The following is an 18,810-nucleotide window of genomic DNA, read 5'->3' on the forward strand; positions in this document are numbered from 1 at the left end:
GTGGGAGGGCCGAATCCCATCTCCAGAGCCGGCTCCTCAGTGAGCATAAGCAGCATAGGACAACATGCCATCGCAGTCTACACCAGGGCTACTGCACCCCTGCTGCCATCACAGTCTATGCCGGGCTGCTCCGCCCCTGCTGTGCCATCGCAGTCTACGCCAGGCTGCTCCGCCTTTGCTGCCATTGCCCCTGCTTTAGCGCCATCCGACGCCATAGCAGACAGGATTTCGTCGGGGCACACCCAGGACAGTTAAAGCCATCAGCAGCCGTGTGGACCAGAACTCTTTTATGTTCTGGGCAGGATTTAGGGGTCCCCAGGAGGGAAGAAGCCTCAGGTCTCAATTGGGCCTTTTGTGCCGAAGAAGAGATCTATAGGCCAGCAATGTGTCCCTGGGGCAGAGAGAGGGCAAGCTACGGGGTCCATGGAGAGGAAGAGGGTGGTGGTGAGTAGATGGTGGAGACAAAGGTGCCATGGAGGAGATGTGTGTAGAGAGGTAGAGCAGGAGAAAAGCTTGCTAGAGAGGGCTCAGGAGGCAGGTCAAAACCAGAGAGTCTGGGAATTAAGTTTACAAGTTCAAGCTAATGAAACCAGACGTGCAGAAGTGAAGGAACCAAGGAAGGACCTGCGTGGAGACGAAAGGACTAGAATGTGGTGAGCTCCTGACCCATTGCCGTTCACCTTAGGAACTTTATCATGGTCTGGCAAGATGGCAGGTTCTACATACCAGATTTAGGCCAGTGGTTTTGGTTGTCATGGGCATAATGAGGCCAGATATACATCAGACTTGAGCCTTTTTTTTTTTTTAAAAGCAGAGGCCCTATGCCCATGATATAGGTATAAACAGGCTGGGGCTAGTTTCCTACATGAAACATCCTTCAGTTTGGAAACATCACCAAAACCAAGTTCCCAAAAGTTTCCCAAGCGGGCTTCTTAGAGAAGAACAAAAGACTGCCAGTGTCTGGGCTCTGAAACAGAGTTGAAGTCTCAGCGCACCATGGTTGTCTACACGGCCCTTACCTAGGGCCAGTGTTGTTTGTGAACTCCAGAAAGGGTCAAGATGGCCCTCTCCAGTGCTGGAGGTTGGTTTAGAGGCTAAGACAAAGAGACAAAGAGTGAGTCGTCACCGTTCCTGCCAACTGAGTTAAGACCAGACTCTCTCTGCTCACTTGGCTAGTGTGAGAAACCGTGAGTGAAGTCTCTGGGACACCTGCTGGCCACAGTTTAGCCATAGAGAGCTTGGAAGGGGCTGTGTGGTCCTTGGAAGGTTAAGAAAAGATGAGAATGGGAGATGGGGACCGGAGAAGACAGGGTCCCATCTGTCTGGACCCATTGGGAAGCCCTTCCTGGTTTTCAGCACCAATTGTATGAAATAAATCAGAGGAGGGAAGTAAAAGAAGAGAGGTGGACATCAGAACAGCAAGAGCAGAGCTGTGTTGGTCCGAGAGGTTGGTGTCCCCAAACCCTGTGGCTCACACTCTGTGCCCGAGAATACAGAGACCACTCCCTGCAAGGCTGAGGATCGGTTTTTGTAGTATCCAATACAGAAGCTGGGGGGCCTGGATCAGGCCCATAAACTGCTTTGGAAACTGCAGGGTCAGGGTTCGCCTGTTCTTGCTTCCTCAGGGCTCCTTGCTGTGTGTGAGATGGGGATCGCCTGAGTCCCAGAATTCCATGGGCATGTGCAGGGAGCAGGTTTCCTGGCGTCTTGGGCCTGTTTCATGGCCCTGGTTTTGGGGTATGGATTTCCTTTGAGATTGAGAGACAGACGTGTCTCCTTAGAATATTTTTATTTCTTTCAGGCCCATTACAAGCCCAGCACTGAGCAGTTTTTACAAAACTATAACCAAACACACTCTGACTTTTGATTTAATTAAAATTATATAATAGAAATTATAGACAAGAAAGAAAGAAGAAGAAACATTGACTCCCAGGTTATAAAGTTTCTTACTGGACCAGTATGTGGTCTCCCCCATTCTTTCCCTGCAGAGAGGATCTTTAAAAATGATCCAAAGTCACACATATTTCTTAGTAAACTATCCTTTCTGGTGTAGTGATCTTTGGAGGGTGGGGTAGGTGATGTTGGATGTCTGTTTCGTTAGTTGATTTGCAGCTACTGGAGAAGCTAATAGGGATGAAAGGGGAAAGGGCCATAAATACAAATGGATTCCTTTTATTTAAGTTGAAAAAAACAAAACAAAAAACGCAGGACATGTTCCACTTTTTTTTTTTTTTTTTTTTTTTTTTTTTTTTAGCTCTCCAGGTGTGATTAGGTATCCACACGGAGAGGAGAGTTAATTAAAGTTTTTGTTCTGGCTTACAGGAAGAAATGTCATTTCCTTTGATAAGGGGGTGGCTTTTGAGTGCTTAGGTACTTTCTTCTCCTTCATAGAAGAGTCACAGAAAAGCAGATCAAAGCAGCCTTCCCCCTGGATCTGTTCCCCGCCACCAATCCCAGCTAATGGAGTTAAAAGTGTCTTCCGCCTGTGGTGTGGGGCTCATCTGACTTTAGAAATGACACCTCACTGTATGGATAACAAGTGAAACGGCGCCCATAGGTGCTTATGGAAAACCATATTTAATATGAATTAAATAGAAACCAGCCCGAAAGGTCCAAGTGCTCGCTTGGCGGGTGCACCCTCTCCCCCTCCCCTGCGCACTGTAGTTTATTCATCAACTCTGATTGACAGCCGGAAATTAGCACTTGAGCGTGAAGGCCCCAAGCTCTGTAGATTTTCTGTATATTCCCTGTTCCTTTTGGTCATTATGATTCAGCGCCCCATGGCTGACATTTCCTACCTTCGCAGGGGCCAGGGAGGGCATGTTTGGGAGAATTCCTGCTGTTTTTCCCTTCCAGATAGTGACAAAGTGAAATAAGATGGACTGAAATAGAAGTGGTCCTGGTGAGGCTGTCTGAGCTGCGGGTCAGGCTGCTAGCAGGGGTTGGTCATTGTCTTGCAGTTCTGGACTCCTGCAGAGAAAAACCTGGCCTGGCCACAACCGCCAATGAAAAGGCTGCATTTAGCCGTGCAGGGCTTTGTGAAGGCGCCAAAGCTTGACATGGTTGCCATAGTTACTGTCTGATTGTGGTAGCTTGTCACAGTGCTTGATAAAGTGGGAAGGTTATCCATGATGGGCCCAAGTAATCAGAACCTCGCAAAGCCTGAGTATGTGGATTTAAATTGTTTTTTTTTCCCCCCTCCTGTCTTTAAGCTGGGAGTGCAGGGGGTGGGGCTAGGGGATCTTAGCTACAGCGGCCACAGGGCTTTTCTTTCAGCTAAGGAAGCTTGTACTAGTGTGGAAGGAAAGTGTCCATGTGTCTTGAGGGCCAGCAGAAACGGGGGTCGTGCTGCTGGCCACCCACTAGGCCATGGCTGGCATGTTTGTGGCTTTGAGAGGCTGCAGACCCTCCCCTGACCTTTCTCGTAAATGGGTCGGGTTGTTTCTTCTTGGTCCCTTAACTTCTCGGCTTCCTTTACTGATTTTCCATTCTCCCCTTTGTCCTTCCCTCGTACCGCTGGCAGCATTTCTCACAGGTACAGCAGGGCCTTGGGAAGCCACCAACTTTTCTTCTCATCCATATGAGATCAGTTGAAAATGACAGCTGGCGGGTTCTGGCTCCAAAAGAAGAGACGGTTTTCATTTCCTTCAGAGGGGACCTGAGCATTTGACTTGGTGGCCATCTCCTGCTCATTGACACAGGGACTACGGTGGCTCTTTATAAATTCTGGAGTGTAGGGCTGAGAACCTACATGTCCCCAAGTTCCCAACTGAGGTCTGCACCTCAGGTGGCTGACCAAGGTCTAAGAGCCACAGCATGGGCCCGGACTTCACAGTTTAGAGCACCACGAATGGATTAGTTACCGGGGACTCAGTGGACTTGGTAACCTGGGTGGGACTGGTGGCCAGTTCTGGGAGCCTTCAAAGCCATCTGAAAAGGTGGTGGATTATTTCCTCAGCCTCTCTCCTAGTTCCCTAGTCCAGGGCAGCCAGATCCACCAGCAGGACCCCCTAACCCACCCTGTAGGAGGCCTTGTCATGCCCTCCTCCGTCTGGAGGAGTCCGTATCTCCACAACACTGCCGCTGTGTACCTGTCCGGGCCTGCTTTGACCAGGGCCCATGTTCCTTGCTTTCCCGCTGACACTCAGTTACTGTGGCCTACCAGCAGGCCAGCGTACTCGCATGCATGTTGGGTGCTGTGAACTCCAGAGGCAGGAATGAGCCTCAGTTTACCTTCTTCTGCACATAGCTCCCATGTAACAAAGGGAATGGATCTCGAAGATCCTGTCGATTCAAAAACCACAGCCCTCATCTTAAAGGAATAGTTTATTCTGGAGCCATTTTGAGTGACCATGACCTTGGAATACAGATTTCAGTTACCCAAATTCCAGGTTCAACATAGAGGTAGTTTCATGAAGTCTTACAATTTTACAGAACAAAGAAAGTCATAAATCAAGGCAAGTTTTAAACACGTTGGTGGGGACACCAGAGAGGTGCCACATCAGGTAAAGAAGCCAGTCTAGAGGCCCAAGATGCTATCTGATGATGTCCTTAGCTTTTGGGTTGGTGGAAGCTAGTGATCTACTAAGTTTATAGATGACAAAAGGTTTCTATCTATCTATCACAAGATGTTAGTTCAGACACAGTGATGGGCAAGGAATGGCTGTTCCAGAGGGCTGGACCTAACCCAAGATAAGGTAATGAGCCCGAGACTTGCAACATTCCAACCTCTCTGCAGTACTGTATTGGGGGATTTATTAAGGCAACTCCATGTAGTTAAAAGGAAGTTTATTTGGGGGTAACCTTCAGCCAGTAAGGGGGTTGGATACAGGATCCGGGAGAGTTGCAGTGCAGTCCAGCGGGGTTCTCTGGAGAACTCTGCTCGATCCAGCATCCAGGAACCGAGAGAGCCGGCACATCTGGATCCCAGGTCTTAAGGGCTCCCATCTGGGACCTGCCCCAGGGGCAGGTCATAGGTAGGCATGGCATTTACCGGAAGCTTCGCTGGGTTAGTACTTCAGGTCAATGCTGGAACAGCTACCCACTACAATACTGGAGTTCTAATTGGCCAATCAGCCTCTGTAGACACAGCTTCCTTTCAGGAGTTCTGTTCACAGCTAAGGGTGAAGGAACTGGGATAGATGTCATTTTCCTAAGCCACGTAATTGAGATGGGGAGTCCAGTGCATGCCCAGGGCAGGACTGGGGACCACACTTTCATTCTTGGTGAGGAGCCCAGAGTTAGAAGACTATGTGGCCAAGCTGTCCCTATGATGATTCCCTTTGCCTTATGTTAGGGGTACCTCCCTGTGCCAGAGGGGCTGTACTTTCAGACTGTAAATCAAATATTTTTCCTCAGGCCCTAATTAGAAGTAAAGCACCACTGGAATTCATTGACCCCTGAGTGACAGGGCTCAGGACCCGGCAAGGAGGCTCTGTGTGTAGCTGCAGTACCTGGATGCAAATGACTCAATCATTTGTCAAATGTAATCTAACTCCCCAGGACACCAGAGCATCGCTATATGCTAGGTGTGGGCTTGGAGGACGGTAACTGTGCTTCTTCAGTGAAACTCACTGGAGACTGTCCAGACGAGAATAAAGCACAATGAATTCATATTTGGGCTCAATTTCCTTGCCGACTGCATGGCCCACGTTGGCCCAGGAGGAAACTGCCTCCAAAGTCTCCAGTCTTCAGCTCATGTCCTCAGAGCCCGTGCCCTGCTGTGTTTGGTTGGATCGATGGGAGTGGCATTGATTCCAGTGGCAGCAACAGTGTCATGGTGGCCTTTCCCTGCAGGGTGCGGAGGTGCAGACGGACTACATGCCCCTGCTGAACTCGCTGGCGGCCTACGGATGGCAGCTCACCTGTGTGCTGCCAACTCCCATACTCAAGACTACCAGGTAACAGGAATGGTAACCGTGATGGCCGCTGTCATGCTCCCGATCTGTGGGTCATCTCTTCAGTCCTGTGACAGGCCTGTGGGCTGGCACTGCACCTCTCTGGCTCGGGCTGCCAGGGCCAGGGTTTTTCTTATCCCCCTCTTTCCCCTCCTCACATGGAAGAGCCTTGACCAGCCAGTCAGGGTTGCCCTGGGGGACTGAGGTTAGCCACCTGGGCTGGCGGGACACTGCACCAACAGATGTAATGCAGTTCAATACCTACTCCAGGCTCTGGGCTTGGTAGTTCTGTGTGCATAGAACCTCAGAAATAAGAGGGGGAGGGAAGGAGTCAGGGGGAAGAGAAAAGGAGAGGGGAGGAAGAGGTAGAGAGGGAGGGAGGGAGGGAGGGAGGGAGGGAGGGAGGGAGGGAGGAGGGAGGGACTCAGAGAGACTGAGATTAAGGCCTGTAAGGTAGATTTTTGCCTTTGAGACAGGATCTCCCTCTATCTCAGGCTGGCCTTGAACCTATAGACCTCCAGCCTTAGCCTCCTGGATACTAAACATGTGCCACCATACCCAGCTGATTTATTATTATTATTATTATTATTATTATTATTATTATTATTCTTTTGGTTTTTTGAGACAGAGTTTCTCTGTGTTATTTTGGTGCCTGTCCTGGATCTCGCTCTGTAGACCAGGCTGGCTTCGAACTCACAGAGATCCGCCTGGCTCTACCTCCCGAGTGCTGGGATCAAAGGCATGCACTGCCACCACCCGGCTATTAATATTATTATTTTAAATCCATTTTCAGTCTAGGGAAGTGTGCCCTGGAGTCAGGGGTTTACCCCAGATCTCAGTGCGCATCAGTGCCCCCGGGAGGCAGACACGCAGACCCAGAGTCTGAGGCCTTGCCTGTGCTATTCTTCACAAGTTCAGGTTCATGGGTGCTTCTCCATTGTCCTTGAGCCTTGTCATACCAACCCCAAACGACCTCCTGTCCCTCTTCTGGGCCCTCCCGACTTTCCTTGGGGCTATAATTATATATATTATAATTATATTATATAGCTGCAGTTCCCATTTCCTGGTGAAGCTGAGGTCGGTCTGTCATGGGCCTGAGGCCCAGTGGGCAGTAGGTAGCAGAAACAAGGCCTGGGACCTCCGTGTGGAGTGTCAGACCCCTGTGCCACAGCGGCTGCCTCTGCTGACCTGTACTGAGCCCCTCTCTCATCTCCCCACCCACTGGCCCTTGGGGTTCTGCTTTGCTGGACTCACTGCCCAGTTCACACTGCAGGGCGACTGCAGCTGGCAAGACTGACGGCCTGGGCTGGCTGGCCGTGGAGAAAGGACCGTGTCAGCCCGTGGCCTTCCTGGGCCCCTCCTCTGGCTCCCCTGGGTCCTCAGCATCCCTGCCTGTCTGTGGCAACATTTGGTTTAGCCCCTGGGGACCATGTGCTCTTTTGAAGACCAGAACTTCCGTGGCACAGGCTGATGCAGTAGAGCAGGAGACACCCCACATCTGCCATTTGCTGCCCCCGTCGTCCTGGCTAAGCCCTGCAGCTTATCTGAGTCAGTTTCCTAGTTACTTTCCAGAGGACACAAGCATGATGGGAATGAGATTGGACAGGAAGACCCAGTGCTCTGAGAGATGTGAACCCAGGGGTGCACAGGGCTGTCTGTCTGTCTCTCTCAGAAACACACACGTACTCCCTCTCCTTAAACATCTCAGTGTTGGTGAATCTCAGCTCCTGGGACTGAGCAGGCCTATCTGACCCTCCCTGTGTGAACCTGAGGGTGATCATGAGCTGAGCTGAGCTTGTGGTCTGTCAAAGTGGTAGTGGGGTGCTCCACAGCAGGGTGCTGAGTCTGAAATGAGCCCAGCCTCTAGCAAACTGAGTTCGAGGCCAGCCGTGCGTCTACAGAGCAAGTTCCAAGATAGCCAGGGCTACACAGAGAAACCCTGTCTCGAAACATGGCGCAGGGGTGAGGGGTGGGGGTGGGAGAGAAGGTAAACAAGGGGCTGGAGAGATGGCTCAGTGGTTAAGAGCACCGGCTGCCGTTCCAAAGGACCCAGATTCAATTCCCAGCACCCACATGGCAGCTCACAGCTGTCTGTAACTCCAGTTCCAGGATCTGACCCCCTCACACAGACATACATGCAGGCAAAACACCAGTGCACATAAAATAAAACAAGACGAACAAAGGGTAGAGGGGGAGAGAACCATGGTTACCTTTGATATTTCGGTCCAAGTACAGCATGGCGTCCTACCTTCTCTGACTCATAGCATATGAGCTAGCTATCACTCGTTCCGTCAGTGGGTCGCACTGGTTACCATGTGCCATCTCACTGCTAGCCTGGCACTCCTGACCTCAGCATGCCTGTAGGAGCTGCGCAGCCACTGACCTGTTATCGGCTCGCCCCTCTACCGCCTTCACGTCACACTGGCGGGCTAAGCTCCCCACCCATCTTTACTCCCTGCCCAGCCATACCATAAGAACCAAGACAGAACTGAAGACACTCTGTTCTTATTGGGGCTCCCTAAGTGCTAGCATACCCTCACTCAGCCAAGGCACCAGCTGCCACTGCCCATCAAGGGTAGGGGAATTTGTAGCCAGGAAGCCAGGAATAGCCAGGCAGCGTTGGTTGGCATCTAAGGTAGCCCTGGCGTAGGGGTGGGAAGGTAGAGAAGGGGAACTCTGAGTCTGGCAGCAACCTTCCTTCACTGAAAGGAAGTTCAGGATGGCACCCGTGGGGTGAGGCTGTGTCTCCGGGGGGCCATGCTCATGCTCAGCTCCTGTGTTGTAGGGAAGGGAACGTGTCCACCAAGCAGATTGTGTTTCTTCAGAGACCATGTCTACCTCAGAAAACCAAGAAGAGGGAATCTAAGGTAAGAGACGTGAGACTTCTCTACCCGCCCTCCCTGTTCCCTGAGCATCCTGGCTTCAGTTGGGTCTGGGTGAGCTGGGCCTCTCCCATTCCAAAGGCTCTTGGGGCTGAATGAAGACACGGGCCACATTGAGTCATAGAAGAGGATGCTGGAATGGACCACTGAGGAGCTGGTCCTCAGGCTTCCTGCTGGCCTGACCATCAGGGCAAACGACAGAGACTTCTGCTCGCCAGCCTGTGCTAGAGAATCCCACAAGGCTAAAATTAGGAGACAGCGTCAGCTGCAGTTTGACAGAGGCCTGGGATGGCCTGAGCTCGTGGTCAGGTGCCCTTCCGGATCTCAAACAAGCTGGCTGGAGCTCTGGCCTGCCTATTAGACAGACCCCTTAGGACGTTGGAGTTCACCGGTCCTGGCCTGGTGTGGTAGTGTATGTCTGTAATCCCCGTGTTGGGGAAGTGGAGACAGGAGGATAAGTCTGAGGCCAACCTCTGCTATGTAGGGGCTTTGCTTTAAAACATAACCAGAAGTTTGCTAATCTCAGCAGAGGAACTGCCAGCCTCTTCTTGCTGGGACCTGAGCCAAAGGTCTTTGACTGGCAGTTGGCGATATAACCAGATGCCGATACAGCCTGTGGCAGTTTGTCCCCAGGTCAGTCTGTGCTGGAGGGTCGCCAGGCACTTTTCTCCTTGCTGTACTCTTACCTAGCCTGGGCACGTCATCACAGAGGGATGCTGGCGCTTCTCGGGGTTCTCTCCGTGTCCCCTGAAACAGCCTGGCATCTGCTGGGTGATTCAGATCCTCCGCCTGCTGTCTTTGATGTGGGGGCTTCTCCTGCATGCTACAGTTTGGATCTATAATGTCCCCAAAGGTGGTGATACTGTTATGAAGTGTGGTCAGATGTTTACGGGCCGGGGCAGAGTGGCGGGAAGCCAGGCCGTGGAGGGTCTGCTCTTGAAGGGGGTTTGGAGCCGCTGCCCTTCTCCTCGATTATTTCCATGTCACCACGGGCGGACAGCCTCCACCACCCACTCCCTACCATCCCGTGCTGTCTCACCACAGGCTCAAAGGCAAAGGAGCCAACAAACGACAGACCAAATCCCCTGAACTGTTAGCCAAGCTAGATCTCCCCTTCTTTTTGGTTGACTGCCTTTCAAAGTTCTTTATTGATTTTTGTTTCATGTGTCTGTGGGTATGCCTGCACATATCACTTGCATGTCAGTGCCCGTGGAGGCCAGAAGAAGGCATTGGATCCCTTGGATCAGTTCCAGGAGGTTGGGAGCTGCTTGGTGTGGGTCCCGGGAATTGAACCTGGGTCCTCTGCAAGAGCACCAAGGGCTGAGCCATCTCTCTCTCCAGCCCCCTTACATTGACCTTACTTTATTACTGCAGAAGAACGTGGATTATCATGCTGTAGGCACGTCTATTAGCTTCTCAGGAAGAGGCCAGCATGCTGAGTGTCCAAAGCGCCAGTTGGTGTCCCCTGGACCCGCTGTGGTCCTCTTTGAAGGCCACGGCCACACTCAGGCACCCCCCCACATCCCCCACTCTTTGTCTCTAGTGTTCCTCGGACCCAGAGTCCAGGCAGGAGCCTCTGTCTAGCCCCTGAACAGATTGCCATAGTCCCTCTCCAGCCAACAAACCCTGTGGGTGGCCCGTTCACTGAAGGAATGCCAAGGTGGTGAGGACGAGAAGCCAGATGGGCTGGAGTGCAGGGGACGGCCACTCTGTGGGCTCTGGGGTAGTAATGTCACAAGTGGCAACAGAAGTGGACCAGAAGGCAGCTTCCATCACCGTTAACCACCAGGAGCAGTCAGCCGCCACCTGGAAGATGGATGGCCGGAGACTGATACCAGGAAGTGCTCAGTCACAGGCTCTCAGGATGTCACCCGCCACGGAAAGTGACATTCAATGAGCAACATACAAGATCCACTCCTAGACACGGAGAGGCTGGCCTTCAGCACCTCCATAGAAATGGCTCTAGAACCCCTTGCCAGGTGTCTCCTGTGGGGCACCTTGGCCCTCTTTGGCATCCCACAGAGGGGACGTGGCCGTGGTAACCTGATTTGAGGGGTGGATTTTTTCTTTCCTCGGGGAAAAGATAGAAGCCCGTTTTTCCCTAGTCAGTCAGCCAACCCTGACTGGCTGGGCTGGAATGTTCTCCCTTTCCGTGTCCTGCACCACGCCAAGACTAGCAATGCAGTGCTAGGCCCTGGCGTTCCAGCAGTGAGGCTGGCACAGCTGCTCCTGCCTGTGATCCAGTCTCTTAGAAGGTAGACGACGCAGGATAGTAAATTCAAGGTCATCCTTGGTATGTGGCTGAGGCCAGCCGGGACTGCATGAGACCTGTGCTCACAAGAGGAAATTACAAGGAAAGAAAACGTGAGCAGCAGCAGGACCGTGTCACCCATGGTTACAGCAGTCAGCTTTGTCACCGTAAAGATGGAGATCTGTCCTGTGACCTCAGGCCCTCCTCCACACACCAGTGTCACCGGCCTCCACGGTCCTCCACTGCCTCTGCCCCAGGGCCTGCTTTGGGCTGCACCCCTGCTTGGGTTCTCTCCATTCTCTCCCCACCCAGCCTCCCTGCCCAGGGCAGTGTTCTCCCACCGATGCTGAGCGCATCAGTCAACTCTGTGTTGCTGAGACAAATTCCCAGGGCAGACAGTTAAAGGGGGAAGGCTCTTGACTCAAGGTTTCAGCCCAGGCTCAGCTGGCCCTGTTGTTCAGGGCCAGGGACATGGCAGAATATGGTCTTGGGGACCTGAGGCTGAGGAGAGTCTTCAGCATGTGGCAGCCAGGAAGCAGAGGTTGAACCCAGGAAGGGCAGGGGACTTCCATTGACCTACTTCCTCCAGCTAGGCCCCATCACCCAGGTCCCCACCACTTCCTGGTTAACGGCGTGATACTACAAACCATCAATGGACAAACCCATCAATGAAGGCCGTCACTGTCTGGTCACCCCTCATTAGTTCCCCATCTGGAGACTGAGGAGCTTTTGAGGGGAGACCCCTTATGTCTAACCATCTCAGTGCCACACTGGGAGAACCCCACCCTCCCCTGGTGGACCTCTGCCTGGCTCTCATGGCCTGCGATCCCTGTATTGTGGCCTGCCTACATCCTCAGAGTAAGCGTGTCTCCCTCTGATTATTGTTCTCATGGTACCTGGACGGTGGGTGATGCTCAGGAGATACCTGCTGAGTTGCTGACTGATTAATCAACTTCTGAGCCCAGAACACATATCATGCATCAGAATTGAAAGGATAGAACTGCAGAATTGGTACACCAAAGATGTGACCTTGTTGGTCTGGTTGGTCCACAATGCAGATGAGATTTTCAAGCAGAGACCTCTTGGCCTCTTCTGAGTGCTGCCACTTCTGTGGGTGTGACTGTCAAAGAAATACTGAACTTCAAAGGGGGCAGGTGGTTTCACTGCCCTGGAGGAGTCTTCCTTCCACATAAACTCCTTCCTTTCTAAGATTTTATTTTAATTCCATGTCTGAGTGTGGATCTGTGCATGTGAATGCGGTGCCCATGGAGACCAGAGATATCAGATGTCCCAGCAGCTGGATTTAGAGATAACTGTGAACACCCTAACAGGGGTGCTAGGAAGCAGACTTCCAGAGCCATCCTCTTTCCCTTAGCTCTGCTTCGTGAAGTTAACTTGTACAAGTTTCTAAAGGGTACCCTTAGACCCACCCACCTCAGTTGACACCACTGAACTGTAAAGTGAAGGCTTTCTGTCCTTCCCACAGTTATCTGTCCATCCATTTTTTCCCTTTTTGAACTACTAGGGTTAAACCTAGGCCCCTATGTATGCCAGTCAAGTGAGCTCACTCCCAGCCTTCTTTATATTTTTTGAGACAAGGCATAAGTAGGTTGCCCAAGCTGGACCTGAACTTACTCTGTAGCCCAGGAAGGCCTTAAGCTTGTGATTTCCTTCACCTCCCTGGTGGCTGGGGTTATAGACGTGCTCCACCAGGCCAGCATCCTCCTCCTCATCACACACACACACACACACACACACACACACACACACACACACACATCCTCCTCCTCATCACACACACACACACACACACACACACACACACACACATCCTCCTCCTCATCACACACACACACACACACACACACACACACGCACGCACGCACGCACGCACGCACGCACGCACGCACTCACGCACGCACGCGCTCAATGCTGAGTTGGGTAGTCTAGCTGGATTGAGCAGTCCCAGTACCACAGATGTGGTGGCTGAGAAGGACCCTGCCTCTATGTAGCCTGTGAGACTCCGGCCACTCCTCACGCTGAGGAGTGTTCCTGAGGTGTGGGGCTGACCTGAGGCTGTGCTCCTGGCCTCACTCCTGGCTTCTGTGTGTCTTCTTTTGGAGCCTTGGGATCTGAAGCTGCTGGTGCTGTTCATTATGTGGTGACTCCATTTCTATAAGGAGGCCTGCCTGAGACAAGTGTGAGGTGTGGGGGTGAGAAGCTGAGGAAGCCCTTCCCATGGGTAGCCTGAGGAGCTGATCTTTCTTCTCAGATGGTTCTCTACTATTGAAGTCCTTCCAGGTGTTTTCTGGGCAAGCAGGTCTCAGGATGTGGTCTGAAAACCACAAGCAGCCACAGCAGAACTTGAGAGTTTGTTCAAAGTGCCAAGTCGGTCCTCATCCTCCTGCCCACGCAGTCGGGTGCTCTGGAATAACTGTTTGAAGGAGCCCTCGGTGATGTGATGCTTGCTCGGGACCAAGGGCCCGTGAGCCTTCACTCATATTTTCTCATAATTGATGTCAGGGAGCCTTCAAACAGGAAGCTCTCTCTGTCTTTAATTTTTAAAAAATTATATTTTTTCAAGACAGGGTTTCTCTCTGTGTAGCCCTGACTGTCCTGGAACTCTCTCTGTAGACCAGGTTGGCCTCAAACTCACAGAGATCTGCCTGCCTCTGCCTCCTGAGTGCTGGGATTAAATTAAAGGCATGTGCCACCACCACCTGCAAAGCTCTTTGTTTTTAATAAGCCAAACCAAAGTATCATCCATGGCCATTAAGTCTGGACTTCCATTAGCTGGTAATGGGTATAATGATCCTAAGGACTAAGGGGGTCCAGCCCCTCGATCATCCCCTCCCAGGGTCAGGGAAGAATCTACAACCAGCTGATAATTAATCTTTGATGATAGGAAATGAATCTATGTACATGAAACTCCTTAGTCCATACACTTTATTCTTCTGAGTAGTTCTCCCTCTACACAGCTTCTACTCTGCTCTCATGCCTAGTTCCTTTCTTGGCTGATTTCTCTCTACATTTATCTGCTATCCCCTCTAGGTTCTATCTAAATTCCTTCATCTTGGTTCTGCCCCATCTAGGTTCTCATCCACATAGTTCTTTCCCATATCAGCTCCTCTCCCATCTCCTTCTTCCTCACCTTGTTCTTCCTCATCTGGCTCTTCCTCATCTTCCATCTCATTCCTCTAGTACTCTCTTTTAGCCCTTCAATCTAGTTCTTCCCATCTAGTTCTTCCATTCTCTTTTTCCCTTTCTCTCTCTTCCTCTCCATCTCCTTATTCTCTCTCTTAAGTCTCTCGGGAATCCAAGCAATAGCAATCCTCTGGCAGAGCAAGGTCACCAGGCTTGAATTCTTACAGGGTCATAAAGGCAGGTAAGAATTTTCCCCAGGCAGTGACCATCAGGCTTTCTTTTACAAGCCAAAAGGGAAGTGGTAAAGGAGGAGGTCAATAGAGAGCTAATGATGGGTTAGTATATCACGAAGGGGATTTGTGTGCTCAGTCTACATTCCTGGAAGTGCTTAGGTGAGGAGTTAGGAGTCTATAATGTTAGTAATCAAAAAGGTAGTACAAGGACATTCAGGCCGGCGGTAGCCGGCAGAGACATACAGGCCCAGAGGCCGCCAACAGAGGTAGACAGGCCCGGCAGCGGAGACAAGCAGACACAGGTAGGCCTGTGGCGGCGGCCCACAGAGGTAGATGGGCCTGGTGGCGGCAGCCAGCAGAGACATACAGGCCCAGCAGTGGCCCACAGAGGTAGACAGGCCCGGCAGCAGTGACAAGCAGAGGTAGGTAGGCCTGCGGCAGCAGCCGGCAGAGACATACAGGCCCGGCGGCGGTCCGCAGAGACAGACGGACCCAGTGGCAGCTGACAGGGACATACAGGCCCCACTGTGGACCGCAGAGGTAGACAGGCCCGGCGATGGAGACAAGCAGACGCAGCTTGGAACAGGGACACCTCTAACCCCAACACCCGGGGAAGAAGCTATCTCCGTGGGACGGAACCAGAAGGAATCTGAACACTCCGTCTGAGGACAACCCAGGGCCCAGCTGCTGATCCTGCGAAACCCAACAACTTGGAGGTGTTGGTGAGACTACCCCGCTCAGCTGAAATCCATCCGGGAGAGGATTCAGATGCCTACAGTTGGAAGTCTGAAGAAACAAGATCAGCTGAGGAGTTGACGAATGAACAAAACGTGACCTGGGAACACAGAAGAAGGTGCTGCCCAGCCACCAAACCAGATCACCAGAATCATAAGTATATACTTCACCTACTGAGATCAGCTGCCCCTGAAGAAATAGACCAATAGCACCAATTTAACCAAGAACTCCTACTAAACCAAGACTAAAAATTAGAACAAGAGAGGCACTCTCAGACACAGACACCACCTGCACCGCACAGAGGAAGAGATGAGTAGACGCCAGTGCAAAAATACAGGCAACAACATAAAGAACTATATGACAACATCAGAACCTAGTGATTCTACACCTGAAAGACCTGAACATACCAAGACAAAAGAAACAGAAGAAATCAACCCTAAAAATGACTTTAAGAAGATGATAAAGCCCTTAAAGAAGAAATAAAACATTCCCTCAAAGAGGCAAAGGGAACACTCCTCCACTGTTGGTGGGAATGTAAACTTGTACAACCATTGTGGAAATCAGTATGGCGGTTTCTCAGAAAATTAGGAATCGAACTACCTCAAGACCCAGCCATCCCACTCTTGGGCATATACCCAAGGAATGCTGATTCATACCATAAAGATACATGCTCAGCTATGTTCATAGCAGCACTATTTGTAATAGCCAGAACCTGGAAACAACCTAGATGCCCATCAATGGAAGAATGGATGGAAAAAATGTGGTACATATACACAATGGAGTACTACTCAGCAGAGAAAAACAATGAAAGCATGAAATTTGCAGGCAAATGTATGGAACTAGAAAAAATCATCCTGAGTGAGGTAACCCAAACCCAGAAAGACAGTCATGGTATGTACTCACTCATAAGTGGATTCTAGATATAAAATAAAGAACAATCAGACTATAACCCATAGAACCATAGAGGCTATATATGCATGGAGGTCCCTAGGACGACTGTGGCCTATAATAAATTTCGGTTTTACTCAATTATTGAAAAAAAATAGCCAAATGAATGGAAACACATAAACTATGAACCAAAGGCCGAGGGGCCCCCAGCTGGATCAGACCCTCTGAATAGGTGAGATAGTTGATTGGCTTGATCAGTTTGGGAGGCAACTAGGCAGTGGGACCAAGTCCTGTGCTCATTGAATGAGTTGGCTCTTTGAAACCTGAAGCTTATGCAGGGACACTTGGCTCAGTCTGGGAGGAAGGGACTGGACCTGCCTGGACTGAGTCTACCAGGTTGATCGCAGTCCTCAGGGGAGGATTTGCCCTGGAGGAGGTGGGAATGGGGGGTAGGCTGGGGGTAAGGGGAGGGAGTGGGAGGGGGGAGAATAGGGGAACCCGTGGCTGTTATGTAGAACTGAATGGTATTGTAAAATAAAATAAAATAAAATAAAATAAAATAAAATAAAATAAAATAAAATAAAATAAAATAAAATAGGTAGCACAAGAAATAAAGCTGTCAGCCTGACCTCGGGAACGGGCGTTAAGGGTGTTACCTTAGTTCAGGAGATCGTCTGGCCTTGGATGCCGGGTAGGTATTTTAGATAAATACACTGTTAGGAGTTCTTGGAAGTACACATAGCATTAGAGGAAAATCACTGTAGAAACCAGCTAATATATGTGCAAAAGCTAAAATATCACCAAGACTTCTTAAGCCACGGCTTGACCTTCAGAAAAATCCTTGACTTTTCCAAGTAGTAGCTTTTGTGATAGTAGTTGAATTCCATTACATTTTCCTGCGGTTTGCAGCATGGTCCAACTGACCTGACAGGTTCATCCTGACCTCCAAAAGCCTGGAGGCCAGGGCGCTTATGCTCAGAGCTGAGCCAAAGGTACAGCTGCCCTGAACCTCCAGAACAAGGTTGTTTTGTGTTTTGTCTTTGTTTGTTTGTTTTGTCCTTTGTTTTTGCTGGGAAAGAAAGGCTGGGAAGGTGGCTGACCTTCAGCCCTGTAGCTTCCAAGCTGTGTGATTTGGGACACGTTACCCATCTTCTTTAAATTTCAAGGTATTGTGTGTAAAATAGCATTAATAATGCTTATGGTTTTACTTGGGGAATTCAGGGAAATGTGAACTCCTATCAAGCATGAGACAAAGGTCCCCATATTCTAAGGCAGCCTGCCTGTTAAAGCTCTGAATGTGGGCCACTGTTCCTTACACACTTCCCAAACTACTTCCCCTGCCAAAAAGAAAGTGGCAAGGCCTGACCCATACCTCCCTAGGAATCTGGTTCTGTGACTGCTGGGGGTCCAGACAGTGCCAGAAGTCCTGAGTTAACTTCCAAACCCATATGAGGACACAGGAAGCACTATAGTCCTAGAAGGCCCTATCTAGCTGGGTAGATCCTTCTGTGATGACCCAGAAGGACAGAAAGCGGCTGAAAAGGATCTTACCTAGCTCACAGTGACAGGCCAAGCCTTCCAGTGACCCTGAAAGTGTGCTAGAGAAATCAGCTGTGATGCCCGCTTTGTTATCTATAAGCTCCTAACTTTTTTGGGTCAGCAAAATATGGCCTTCTACAAGACACTTCATGGCCAGGCTTGCACAAAGACTGTGGACATTTTCTGGTGTATTTGGCACAGGCAGATGCTGAGAAAATCTGGGCTCGTGGTAGAAAGTGGCACATCTCAAGGCTGGCAGAACTGTCCTTGATAGGACACCGTGTGTCCACAGGAGACGCTGTTCACATTAGCTACAGTGTATGGGGACAGGGACAACTGTGAGAGGAATGTCAGACAGACGTGAGCTTGCTCAGAAAATGACAGCCACCCAGTGCCGCCCGAGCCAGGACGTGGACTCAGCAGCCTGGAAGTGCTTTGGTGTGTCTGATGGCAAGCCTCTTAGCCAAGACAATCTCACTATTCTTTTGGCAAAAGTACAACTTCTTCTGAGTCCCCCAACAGCCGACAGCTCCAGGGATAAAATACAGGCTAGCTTAAGCAACTTCTTACAAAGGTATGGAAAATGTCAGGAGGCTCTGTTTGGGAACATCCATTCGGGTGGGGATCAAACCAGAGAAACATGGTGTCCAGAAGTGTGAGAGTTGATGTTTAGGACATTCTAAAAACAAAAGACTGTGTGTTTTTTCTTTTCATTTTACTTGGTCCCCAGTTGGTGGAACCATTTGGGAAGGATTAGGAGGTGTGGCCTTGTTGGAGGAGGTGTGTCATTGGAATGGGCTTTGAGGTTTAAAAAGCTCATGCCATTTCCAGTTAGCTCTCTCTGTCTGCCTTGTGTTTGTGGATCAGATGTGAGCTCTCAGCTACTGCTCTGGTGCCATGCCTGCCTGCTGGTGCCATGCTCCCCACCGTGATGGCACGGACTCTAGCCCTCCGAAACTGTAAGCCCCCAAATTAAACTCAAACTCAGTGCTTTTTTTTTTTTTGTAAGTTGACTTAGTCATGGTGTCTCATCCCATCCAACAGTAGAAAAGTAAGACAGCTTGGCCTCCTGAATCCTGGGGCAACACAGACACACTTCCAGCTTATTTTCTTTAATACTTAAGTGTATGTTTGGCACAACTACTGTGGTGCAACTGAAATGGAAGGAGATTAGTGAGAACTTCAAAGCTGAAGTCCCTGTATGTCTCTTGGATCACAAAAGAGGGTAAGAAATCTGGCCA

At 50.5% G+C, this 18,810-nt stretch overlaps 1 protein-coding gene across 2 annotated transcripts in view; it reads left to right on the plus strand.

The window, feature by feature from the left end:
• Nucleotides 1-18,810, plus strand: part of Rftn1 (raftlin, lipid raft linker 1) — a 210,470-nt gene that overhangs the window by 189,662 nt on the left and 1,998 nt on the right. For both annotated transcript variants that reach the window (XM_076557581.1, XM_076557580.1), the window contains exons 8-9: nt 5,797-5,900; nt 8,683-8,764. In XM_076557581.1, coding sequence (XP_076413696.1) covers nt 5,797-5,900; nt 8,683-8,764 — 186 coding nt within the window. The remainder of the gene's footprint in view (nt 1-5,796; nt 5,901-8,682; nt 8,765-18,810) is intronic.

This window comes from Peromyscus maniculatus, chromosome 21, assembly GCF_049852395.1.
Source record: "Peromyscus maniculatus bairdii isolate BWxNUB_F1_BW_parent chromosome 21, HU_Pman_BW_mat_3.1, whole genome shotgun sequence".
Classification (NCBI taxonomy): Eukaryota; Metazoa; Chordata; class Mammalia; order Rodentia; family Cricetidae; genus Peromyscus; species Peromyscus maniculatus.